This window comes from Corythoichthys intestinalis, chromosome 22 (genome assembly GCF_030265065.1).
Source record: "Corythoichthys intestinalis isolate RoL2023-P3 chromosome 22, ASM3026506v1, whole genome shotgun sequence".
Lineage (NCBI taxonomy): Eukaryota > Metazoa > Chordata > Actinopteri > Syngnathiformes > Syngnathidae > Corythoichthys > Corythoichthys intestinalis.
In genome coordinates, this window is record NC_080416.1 from 6,457,647 (window position 1) to 6,469,257 (window position 11,611).

General features: G+C 37.7%; 1 protein-coding gene across 4 annotated transcripts in view; it reads left to right on the plus strand.

Annotated features, from left to right (window-relative positions):
* The window catches only part of ripor2 (RHO family interacting cell polarization regulator 2), a 60,788-nt gene that overhangs the window by 47,358 nt on the left and 1,819 nt on the right, over positions 1 to 11,611 (plus strand). For all 4 annotated transcript variants that reach the window (XM_057827573.1, XM_057827572.1, XM_057827571.1 and 1 more), the window contains exons 9-22: positions 89 to 132; positions 204 to 329; positions 399 to 547; positions 1,241 to 1,370; positions 1,955 to 2,348; positions 4,930 to 5,150; positions 5,233 to 5,420; positions 5,624 to 5,786; positions 5,859 to 5,991; positions 6,528 to 6,689; positions 7,547 to 7,705; positions 10,136 to 10,335; positions 10,395 to 10,478; positions 10,550 to 10,640. In XM_057827573.1, coding sequence (XP_057683556.1) covers positions 89 to 132; positions 204 to 329; positions 399 to 547; positions 1,241 to 1,370; positions 1,955 to 2,348; positions 4,930 to 5,150; positions 5,233 to 5,420; positions 5,624 to 5,786; positions 5,859 to 5,991; positions 6,528 to 6,689; positions 7,547 to 7,705; positions 10,136 to 10,335; positions 10,395 to 10,478; positions 10,550 to 10,640 — 2,244 coding nt within the window. The remainder of the gene's footprint in view (positions 1 to 88; positions 133 to 203; positions 330 to 398; positions 548 to 1,240; positions 1,371 to 1,954; positions 2,349 to 4,929; positions 5,151 to 5,232; positions 5,421 to 5,623; positions 5,787 to 5,858; positions 5,992 to 6,527; positions 6,690 to 7,546; positions 7,706 to 10,135; positions 10,336 to 10,394; positions 10,479 to 10,549; positions 10,641 to 11,611) is intronic.

Below are 11,611 nucleotides of genomic sequence, written 5' to 3' on the forward strand. Positions count from 1 at the left end.
TTGCATTAAACTAAAGCCCGAAATTTGACACTACGCTTACCAAAATTACATTAAAGGGAAAAAAAAAACTTTTTTTTTTTGTTGCAAGGATTGGCAGGTTTTGCCCGACTCTGTCCGGGAGACCAGTACGAGGCAAGTCATCTTTGGATAATATTAAAGATTGACATGTATTATTAGTAACATTTTGATCCACGGCGGCGCAGATCTTCATGCGTTACGGTCGCCAGCGATGGAAACTTAAGGGGAGGATCGAAGTAAACTCCAGGCAGAGTTGGGACGGCGACGAGATGGTCTTCATGCCACTCATTAGCGACCTCATTAACATCAAGGTAATTGCACTTTAGCCACTCCGGCGAATGTACTTTTTGTCGGAAAACGTAAAGATTGAGTTGTTGTAGGTGACGGAGCTGAAGGGGCTAACCACGCACCTGCTGGTGGGCAGCGTGATATGCGAGACTAAGGAACTGTTCACCGCCATGCCTCAGGTGGTGGCCGTGGACATCAACGACCTGGGCACCATCAAGCTCAACTTGGAGGTCACTTGGTAGTAAGTACTCGTGCGCTTCCAGAGTTGGTGTTGAATTTTAAAAAGTTCATTTTACGTGTCTTCTGGACTATGAGTCGTATTTTTTTTTCATTGAGGTTCAACTTATCCAGAAAAAAGGTTAATTATCCCCTTATTAAAATATGGGGACACTTGCGGATTAGCAAATAATCCTAGATGTCAAATTCAATTTGACATCCAATCTTCTCAGTCAAATTGAATTGGACGTCTATCACCATCTATGGCAGCCAATGAGTTGAAAAATGCTGCAAATGAGTTAAATGAAAAATGATTTTTTAAATGTATTTGTGAAGCAAGATTTGTTTGATATTTTAATTATTTTTATTTTGTTTTAAAATATTTTTTATTTAATTTTATTCTGCAGAAACTTCTGAATTACCTCTATTTTTTTCTTAATTTTAAAATTATTTTTAAAGGCTTTTAGAAAAAGTATGTATATGATTGTTATTTTTTTCCCCCCATTTAACAGGCCAAATTTTTTAAAATGAAAATGAAGGATTTTGCCAAAGGAATAGGGGCTATTTAGCTTGTTCTCCATGTTTTTGTTATTTCGCTAATGTAAAATTTTTGTTCATACTACTAGTGTGAACCATAGACTTCAAAAATCTATATTATGAAGTCTATGTATGAACAATATGGTATTTCTGGACATAAGTTTTGGTTTTTGTGGTGCAGCCCCTTCGATGTGGAGGACCTGACGCTGTCGTCGAGCAACATTAGCAAAGCGGCGGCGATACAGCGGCGGGTGTCCATCTACAGCCAGGGCACGCCCGAGACGCCCACCTTCCAGGACGCGTCTTTCTTTGTAAGTAACAGCCGACGTGGCGCCGACATTAGCATGTACATCACCCCCCGCGTATGCCTGCCTGCTCCCGACTAACCCTGGCCCCCTTAACCGCACAAAGACGTGGCGCTCGCCTCAACGTCCGTCCTTTCTGCACGCGCTCAGAGACGCCCTGCTGGAGAAGTTTAGGCGCGTGCGCTCGTTTGGCGACTTGTCATCACCCAGGCCCAAATCCAGCCTGGAGGTCTACGTGAGTGGTGTTTGGCGTGGTGGCCTCTTTTTTGGCAAAGACCCCTTTCCCAACCCCGTTTGGCGTGTCTGCATGAGCCCCCTAGTTTTTTATAGATGTCTTGACTTTTTTTTTTTCTTCACAAAATCACTTTTCCTCCTAAATAGGGCACTCATTGGCTGCCATTGACGGCATTAGACATCCAATCCACTTTGACTGGTAGCAGGCGAATGAATGTTCGTTCAATCGCTGCTAACTCTTCCCAGTCAAATTGGATTGGGCGTCTATCCCCATCAATGGCAGTGATACATGATCAAGCAAAGCCAGCTGAAATGTCAACAATCTGGTAAAGTGACTTTTGTCTTTCTCCTGTCAGTCAACATTACCGGACGACGTTTTTGAAAACGGCAGCGTGTCAGAATGCAAGCGCCTGTCGTACGCCTTCTCTGACGCGTCCAGCCCGAGCCCGGCGCCCAGCTCGCATTCGCCGGCGCCGTCCAACCCAGAGATCACCGTCACACCGCCCGACACGGACGCGTCGGCCTCGCCCTGTCGGATACGGGAGGGCTCTATCGCCGAGGAAGAAGAAGAAGAGGAGGAGGAAGACTGTGGCGCCGGGGAGACAGATAGCGGGACGAGCGGCAGCCTGGAGGACTCTGAGTGGGAACGGACCGAGTCCCAACGCAGTAGCGGGCGCGCCGCCACAGTGGCGCCCGAGGATGTCTTTCTGGACCACGTGGACCAGCTCAAGCCCGTCCAACTGGAACAAGGTGACGCCACAATACCTATTTTTCATTTGAAAGTTTTTTTATAACGATAAAATGAAATACTCAATAGAATTCCAAACATATTTTTATGTAAGTGAGCACTTTTTTCACAATTTAAAAAATGTTTTTAAACCCTCTCAAGGCAGATTTGTAACAACTAAATATTCATCACTTACCGAATTACCCCGAATTTAAGACTGTGCATTGAAATAAAACTGAAAAAGAGGGGGTCATCTTATATTCGCGGTCAGGACGTTAGACCCATTCACGACGCTAGATGGCGCCAGATATCATTGAAACGATGTTCTGTCATGACAGATCTCAGCTAGTTTCAAGTTTAACCAGTTTGCATTATTTTATTGTAATGTTTTTCCTTATTCAGATTTGTATAGTCAGTTAGACTTCACTTTGATGGTTAATGCAGTTATTACATTTTTGTTGTTTTATCACAATAGATTGGTTTATTTACATTTCAAAAACCAGAAGCCATTCCTTTACGAATGTTGCACTTTAGTTTACATATTTAAATGTTCAGATATTAAGATTTGAATGAGGCAAAATAACATGCTTTTTCTGTCAAATATATTGTTATAATCATTTGTTTCGGATGTACTGTAATTATTTTTTTTGTATAAAAATTAATTTGGTGTTCAAAAAGTCTTTTTTCAAACTTGAGTCTTGAAAAAGAGGGGGTCGTCTTATAATCAGGGCTGTCTTATAGTCGGGCCAATACGGTAATTAATCCACATTCATATTTTATGAGCCTTTTTTATTCAGAAGTAGCATTTTTCCTCTTTCTAGAATTTAATTTCAGCTTCAGAGGGTTTAAATATTTAGTTTTTTTTGTTGTTGTTATGTAGTCAAAATCAATTATTTTGAAACGTTTTTCTTTTCTTCGCTCACGAGACAATGTTTGTTCTTGACCCTTAACTTGATGCTTGGATTTGTACTGAATTCTTTCAATGTTATTGAGGATAATAGACGTCCACTTATGTGGTGTCTAGGGCTGCAGCTATCGATTATTTGGGTAGTCGATTAATCGATGAACTAGTTACCGTAGTTCGAATTATTGAGTAATCGGATAAGGAACATGAAAAACTAAAATACCTGAGCTAAGCCTCAAACGGTATTAAAAAAAAGAATGAGGATCTATGTACAACAAAAGAAAAATTGGCAAACTTACATAGCAAAAGTTCGCTAGCTTAAATGCTATAAAATCCTTACTTTTTTTTTTTTTTCAAAGCTCTGAACAAATGGTGCAGACACATATTCCCACAAAAAACGGCTAAATATGCCTATAAACTAAATTATGAATGCATAAAAAAGCATTAGCGCAAACAAAACTTTAGCTTACGTTAGTCTTAACAGGGAGCAGTTGGATTCAGCCATGTGAAATGAGGCAGACCAGAGGGCAGTGTATCCACCCCAATCAATAAAACTAAATGCAAACACTTTCAAAATTAACCATTACAGCGACACATTAATCAAACGAATACTCGAAGCAATTCATTTTTTTTCTAATTGAATACTCGAGTTAATCGATTAATCGTTGCAGTACTAGTGGTGTCCTATCATCCTTCTGCTGTGAATTGAAATGACTGCCACTAGTAGTCTTCTACAACTTCCAATGAGATGGACGCATAGTGTCATCAATGGCAGCCAATGAGTTAAAATGAAAAAAATGTTTTAGTGCTGCAACAATTAATTGATTAACTTGATTAGAAAAAAGCTTCAAGTCAAATTTTGCTGCTTTGAGGATTTTTTAAATTAGAGTGGCCTTGTAATAGTTGGTTTTGAAAGTATTGCATTTTTATTTTATTGATTTGGGTGGATACACTGCCCTCTAGCGGCAACAGTGAATATGACATAATTTTATCTGGCTGAATCCATCAGGTCAACATAAGGTTGTAAAATTTTTGTCTGAGCTAAAATGCTTGTTCATGCATCCGTAAATTAGTTTATTTATCCGATTTATGTAGAAATTTGTTTTTCAGCGATTTTTTAAGAGCATTGGTTAAAAAAAGAAAAAAAAGGAAAAAAACATTTTATAGCATTTAAGCTAGCGAACTTTTGTTATGCAAGTTAGCCAATTGTTTTTGTTGTTGTTGGACTAAGACCTTTTTTTTCTATTTATTTATTTATTTATTTTAATTTTTTTTTAATTTAATTTTTTTAATGTTTGAGGCTAAGTTCAGGTATTTTCAATTATGTTTAAAACTTTAAATGCATTTATTGCTGTTGTGACATGAAAGTGCAGTTCGGAATATTTTGAAGAAACACTCAGGTATTTTATATTTGCATTTAATCCTCTTTTGAAAAGTGCAATATTAGCAAGCCAAAATAAATGTTATTGCAGGCATCAACACTTGTTTATTTTATCTCATAAAATTTATTCTGCTGTTTTAATCCAATTTCTCAGTTATTCAAACTACATAATCGATAGCTGCAGGTATTTGTATTATTAGAAAGGTATTTTTTTCAATATTAATCAAATTTACATGACCTGAATTCATTTTTTTGGGCAATTTAAAAAACATTTTGTTCAATTATAATTTTGCAATCCACCTTTTAAATTTCAACACAGACGACGAGGACGATGGCGGCAATCTGACTCGACAGTTGGTCAAGCGTTTGACGTCGTCGGAGGTGGAAGACGTCGAGGAGGGGCGGGGAATCTTCCTTGAGGGCGGCGGTCTAGAGGATGCCATCCATGGGCTCCTTTTGACGCTCGAGGCGCTCACGCACCGATGCCGAGAACTACAGGACTTGGAGCAAGAAGTCATGCGATTGGAGGACCTCTTGAAGGTCCGGCTCGCATATCGATTGTCTACACGCATTTGCTGTTCTTGTCAGATTTTTAATATTTTTCTTTAATATATGCTCACAGTGCCGCCTGCCAGGCCACAGGAGTCGCTCATCCAGCTTGAGTTTGACGGTGGAAAGCGCGCTGGAGAGCTTTGACTTCCTCAACACGTCGGATTTTGACGACGATGACACCGGGGACGACGCCGCGGCTGCCGCCGTCGTCATCCTTGCCGCACCGCCGCCATTTGACAATGACGGAGAACGCAGTGGGTGAGTTTCAGATTCTATTTTCTTCTTCAACAAAAATTGCTTTTACACAAGAAGTTTCAGAGAAAAAAAGCTATTTGATTGAAAAAAATTAATATGTAATAAGTTTAAGTATTGTTAAAATTACTATTATTTTAATCTATAGCAACAAACATTAAAGAAAAAAACTATAGCGTGTCCAAACGTTTTGTTTTATTGCCCTCTAGCGGTCAGCACCCGGAAGCGCGAGGCCACCTAAGCGAAGCCTTGACCGAGGACACCGGTGTGGGCAACAGCGTGGCAGGCAGCCCCCTGCCGCTCACCACTGGCAATGACAACCTAGACGCCGCCCTGGTGGTCCACCTGCGCTATTGCAGGCGCCTCATCCAGGCACGAACGCTTCCTAAATTTCTATTTTCCATCCGGTTTCCACATTGTAACGAATTCTTTTCATTTGCGAAGGTTTTAAGCGGCAGCGTAAGCGCATGTCGGCGGCGTGGCGTCCTTCTCAAAATGGTGGAGCAGACGCGGCTGCTAGAGGAAATTGCCGAGATGATCGCGGACCACCCAGGGGTCCCAACATCTCCTGCTGAGGGTGGGTCGCGTGATATGATAATGCGGGTTAACCCCTTGATGCCTGTATGTACATTTAACAAACTGCATCGTAAGAAGACATATGAATTGCATGAATAAGAAATACCAAACATTGAGAATTAAATTTAAAAATATAGCCAAAAAAATCCTAGAAATTAGAAAATAACAAGCTAATTAACTAGAAATTAGAAAATTCTGAAATTAAGAAAAAAAAATTGGATGTTTTAAAAAGAAAGTAATTGAAAGTGAAGAATTGATTTCAAAATTTAAAAAATGCTTTTATGATTCAATTTGTTTATATTTTCCATTTCCAAAATGGTTTTTTAATTTTACAATTTGGATTTAATTTTCTATAATTTGCTCTATTCCTTTTTTTCTTGTAGCATTTTCCAGTTGAATTTTTCAATTTTATGTGTGTGTATACATTTTTTATTTATTATGTACTTAACGTTTGCCCTCATGCTTTTTGATCTATATTTGTTAAAAATAGTATAAACTCAGACATCAAGGGGTTAACCTGAGAATGTGTCTTTGCAGTGATGCCAGGCCTGGCGCAAAGTGACGGGTTTATGTCGTGGTGGGCCGAGTGCAGCGGCTCTACGGGAAACTTCCACACCACACTGGACCGGGTGTTGGGTCACATGACTCAGCGGTACCAGGAAATGCTTACGGAGAAATACCCACAAAGCTGTCACGCAGGTTTGACATATATTTTGTAGGGCTGTCAAAATGACCGCGTTAACGGGTGGTAATTAATTTTTTTAATTAATCACGTTAAAATATTTGACGCAATTAACGCACATGCCCCGCTCAAACAGACTAAAATGACAGTACAGTGTAACTGTCCGCTTGTTACTTGTTTTTTGGTGTTTGGCTCCCTCTGCTGGCGCTTGGGTCCAATTGATTTTATGGGTTAGTACCATGAGTGAGCATGGTGTAATTATTGACATCAACAATAGCGAGCTACTAGTTTACTTTTTGATTGAAAATTTTACAAATTTTAATAAAACGAAAACATTAAGAGGGGTTCAAATATAAAATTTCTATAACTTGTACTAACATTTATCTTTTAAGAATTACAAGTCTTTCTATCCATGGGTCGCTTTAAGAGAATGTTAATAATGTTAATGCCATCTTGTTGATTTATTGTTATAATAAACAAATACAGTACTGATGTACTGTATGTTGAATGTACGGTATATATCCGTCTTGTCTTATCTTTCCATTCCAACAATAATTTACAGAAAAATATGGCATATTTTATAGATGATTTGAATTGCGATTAATTACGATTGATTAATTTTTAAGCTGTAATTAACTTGATTCAAAATTTTAATCGTTTGACAGCCCTAATTTTTTGTAACATGACCACGTAGTATTGGAAGAAATTTTTTTTTTTTTTTTTTATAAAACGAATCGAATTAAATGTGAATAATATCTTGTCAAATGACTAGGTTTTCATGATAGAAAACAGCCACTTTCTACATACATTCTTTGGAAATTTACAACTGAAAAAACACTTTTTTTCTTGTCATTGGGTTTTGTCGCACATGCAGTCATCTCTTTGGTGGCGTGCGAAATGGCGGACCAAAACAACCTCCCCGAGTGGAACGGCCTACGACAGGATGTTGTCACCGTCTTTCAGTTCCACACTTATATTCTGCGACATCAAGTCCGTGACATGGAGACGCACCTGCTACAATTGGCCTCGGAAGGTGAGTACGTATATCCAATAGGGATGTCCAAATTTCATATTTTTTAGATATGAGTCCAAGTCAGTCACCCGATTTTTCCTATCCGATACCTTGGAAATGTATTGAGGGGGGAAAAAAAGCACATCTTAACGTCTATTTTCTCCCAATGTGAACTAGTATGAGTTATAATGATTTGATATTAAAACCCCTCTTAATGTTTTCATTTTAATAAAATTTGTAAAATTAGTTTAACTAATAGGTATCCGTTGTTGTTAACGACGCAATGCACTCTAGGCGGTAACGTCACTGGGCGGCGCTGCCGTGCTTCCACAGTGACTCTTGAGCTACATAAGCATGTAGTCGGTTCTGCCCTTCCAATTTGAACCTGAGCGGACGAATGATGAGCAGGACAGCACTGTCGAAATTTCACAAAACGAGCAGCAAAAGCAATTAAATGAAGGACTTCGGCGGGATTCGAACCCGCGTTTCCCGTGCGACAGACGAGCACGTAGACCACAGGACAATCGCAACCCACATGCGTAGTCTGTGTCTGTGGTAAAACCTGAAAGTGGAAGCATACAATAGCAAAGGGATTGTGTAAAAGGGTTAATTGAACACACCAAAAAACACCTGATCGCGAAAAGAGAGACACAAAAAGAGTCCGTGACAGTAGATCGGGATCAAAAAAAAAACAAAAAAAAAACGAGGGAAGACTGCGATGCGAGGCAGAGGATCGTAAAAACCAAGGCAAAGATGCAACTCACAACGAAGGGTTCAAGAATGCAAACTGTCAAATGGCAGCAAGTCAGTATCTCGGCAAGCCGCCAAGGATCGGTTTAAAGTAGGGCCGTCAAAAGATTAAAAATTTTAATCAAGTTAATTTCAGCTTAAAAATTAAACTAAACCGTCTATAAAATATGCCATATTTTTCTGTAAACTATTGTTGGAATGAAAAGATAAGACACAAGACGGATATATACATTCAACATACGGTACATAAGTACTGTATTTTTTTATTATAACAATAAATCAACAAGATGGCATTAACATTATTAAGATTCTCTTAAAGAGAGCCATGGGTAGAAAAACTTGTAGTTCTTAAAAGATACATGTTAGTACAAGTTATAGAAATTTTATATTAAAACCCGTTAATGTTTTCGTTTTATTAAAATTTGTAAAATTTTTCAATCAAAAAATAAAGTAGCTCTCCATTGTTGATGTCATTACACCATGCTCACTCCCCCAAACCCATAAAATTGTTTGGACCCAAGCGCCAAAGGACAAAAAACAAGTAACAAGTGGCCATTACACTGCTGTCATTTTATTCTGAGCGGGGCATGTGCGTTAATTGCGTCAAATATTTTAACGTGATTAATTTAAAAAAAAATAATTACCGCCCGTTAACGCGATAATTTTGACAGCCCTAGTTTAAAGACACCTCTGATGAGCTGGAATTGGATGCAGGTAAGACAGCAAATTAACAAAACAATCTGACCAGCATCAGAACGTGATGCCAGTCGTCATACTAGCTTCGCTTGCTAGCTAACACAGCTTCTCTCCCAGTCCAGCACAACCGCGTCATTACCACCAGCATGCATTGCACGCGTAAAACATGGCACCCTCCATAGGTGAAAACGTGCTAAATATGATCGATTTTTAAATGAATGCCAATAATATATGTTGCTAATAACATATTGTAGTAAAACAGAACACTTGTGGCTTATTAGAGCCTACAAATCTATCAGTCCGAGGTTGCCTTTAATAATGATAATGCTCACAGAACAAATCGCAAGCATCTTAGTTTGGAGACATCTAAAGGTCAATAAGCATAACTCCTGTGACCAACCCTTGTACAAAGGCAGAAAGCTTCTACATTCACTTTGAAGGCAATATGCATTTTGGCCTAAAACTGTTCATTAAAAATAAAAATCCCTTTTGTATATAGTTGTGCAGCACAAAATAAGGTTGCAAACAAATTACGTTTCAATATTTTGTTTTGCATAAATAACCTCATATATTAAAATGAAATTAAGTTGGTCATCTCATGTGATAAATTGAGCTGTCTCGGTTGTGATTTTATATGACTTTATGTATTTGCTGGACATTTTCTTCTTATTCTGCAAAGATTTTTTTCAGTAGTGTAAATATAAGTATATAGTATAAAATGTAAAGTGGATTTTCTTTTTCAATATCCTTTTACCTCTTGATTATTTGTTGCTTTTAGCCCTGAACTCATTCACTGCCGTTGAAGAGCTGCCATTGAATGATCATGTTTCACTGTCAATGACGGCGACAGACGTCCAATCCATTTTGACTGGATACTCAGTAAAAATTAATTGGATGTCTGTTGCTGCCAATGCGCTACTATTTTAAAATAAAAAAATATCCCCAATATAGTACATCAATAATTTGATTTCAAAGCTGGTCTGACTTTGACATTGTTTCACTCAGAGTCATTCGTCGAGCGTTTACGGAGCGGAGACGCCCAACAGTGTTTGTCGGCACTGGAAGAAGTCCCCGCGTGCCACCTGTGGCCCCAGGGCGCCACCCTGAGGACTCTAGCCTCGCTGCTCACCGCTGACGACCCCGCCGTCAAGTCCGCGGCGTCCGACTACCTCGCCGCGGCACCCAACGCCTATTTTCGGAACAAGGTGCGTTGCGGTTATTTTCCCGCACTGTGCGATGAAATGACGTTTTGTAATATTCGCAGGCAGTGGAGTGTTACACGGAAGCGCTGTCGGAAGCAGGGGTCCACAGCCAACGAGCGGCGTGCGCGGCGCTCAGCTGCCTGAGGGTCGGTGACCACCGCCTGGGGAAGGTTTTCGGAGTCGTTTTCAAAGGGTTTGCTAATATTCTGACCCACAGGCGGTGGAGAGCATCCGAGCCGTTGTAGCGCTCTGTGACTCGGCCGACGAGGAACTGCGCCATGTCGCCATAGAAACGCTGCTCACGTTCGGTACGTTTCCACTCTGTTGACAGACGGTATCGCTAGCGCCTTCAACAGCTGCAAAAGTTTAATTTTTTAAAATATTTTTTACTTTTTAAATGTGTTTACTGGCGCAAGAATGAGTTAAGATTTTTATTTTTAATATACTGGATATTTTTTGTATTTTTCTTTTCAATATTTTCAAAAAGTTGTTAGAAAATGTTTAGAAAAAGAACTTTTTAAACGTAAAATTTATAATTGAGGAAATTCTTGTTCTCCAAACGTCTTCTAAATGTATTTACTGGAGTACAAATGAGTTAAATTAAGATTTGTAGGTATTTTTAATACATATCTTTTTGGTATTTACATTTGTAAAAACTTAAAACAGTTATGAAATTTTTTTTTTAATGTCTTTTAAATGAATTTACTATAGCACATATCAGTTAATTTTAAAAAATTTTAATATATTTTTGCATTTACTTATTCAGATTTAAATATACAATTTAAATATAAAATCTTATTTTGTTTCATGTTTTATTTTTTAGTTTTTTTTCCTAAGATTTTTTGAAAATAATTTTAAAACAAAATTACTTTTACATTTCATTACATTCTATAATTTGTCATTTTTTTTTATAATTTTGTTATTTTTTCCACTAATATTATTTCATAAAAACGTTAATTTTTCTTAAAATATGAATTTAATCGTTTTAAAACATTTTTAAATAAAAATTAAAACAAGTAAATATTATGATTTTAAACTTTATTATTTTCAAATTTTATTTTTTACCATTAATGTTATTTCATAAAAATGTTTTTTTTTTTTAAATATGTATTGTCTTTTTTTTTTTTAATAAAAATTAAACATAAATAAATATTATGATTTTAAACTCAATTTTCAGTATTTTATTTTTGCCATTAATGTTATTTCATAAAAAGGTTAATTTTTTCATTTTTTTATACTAATGTAGTCTTTTTTGTTTTAACATAAGTAAATATTATGA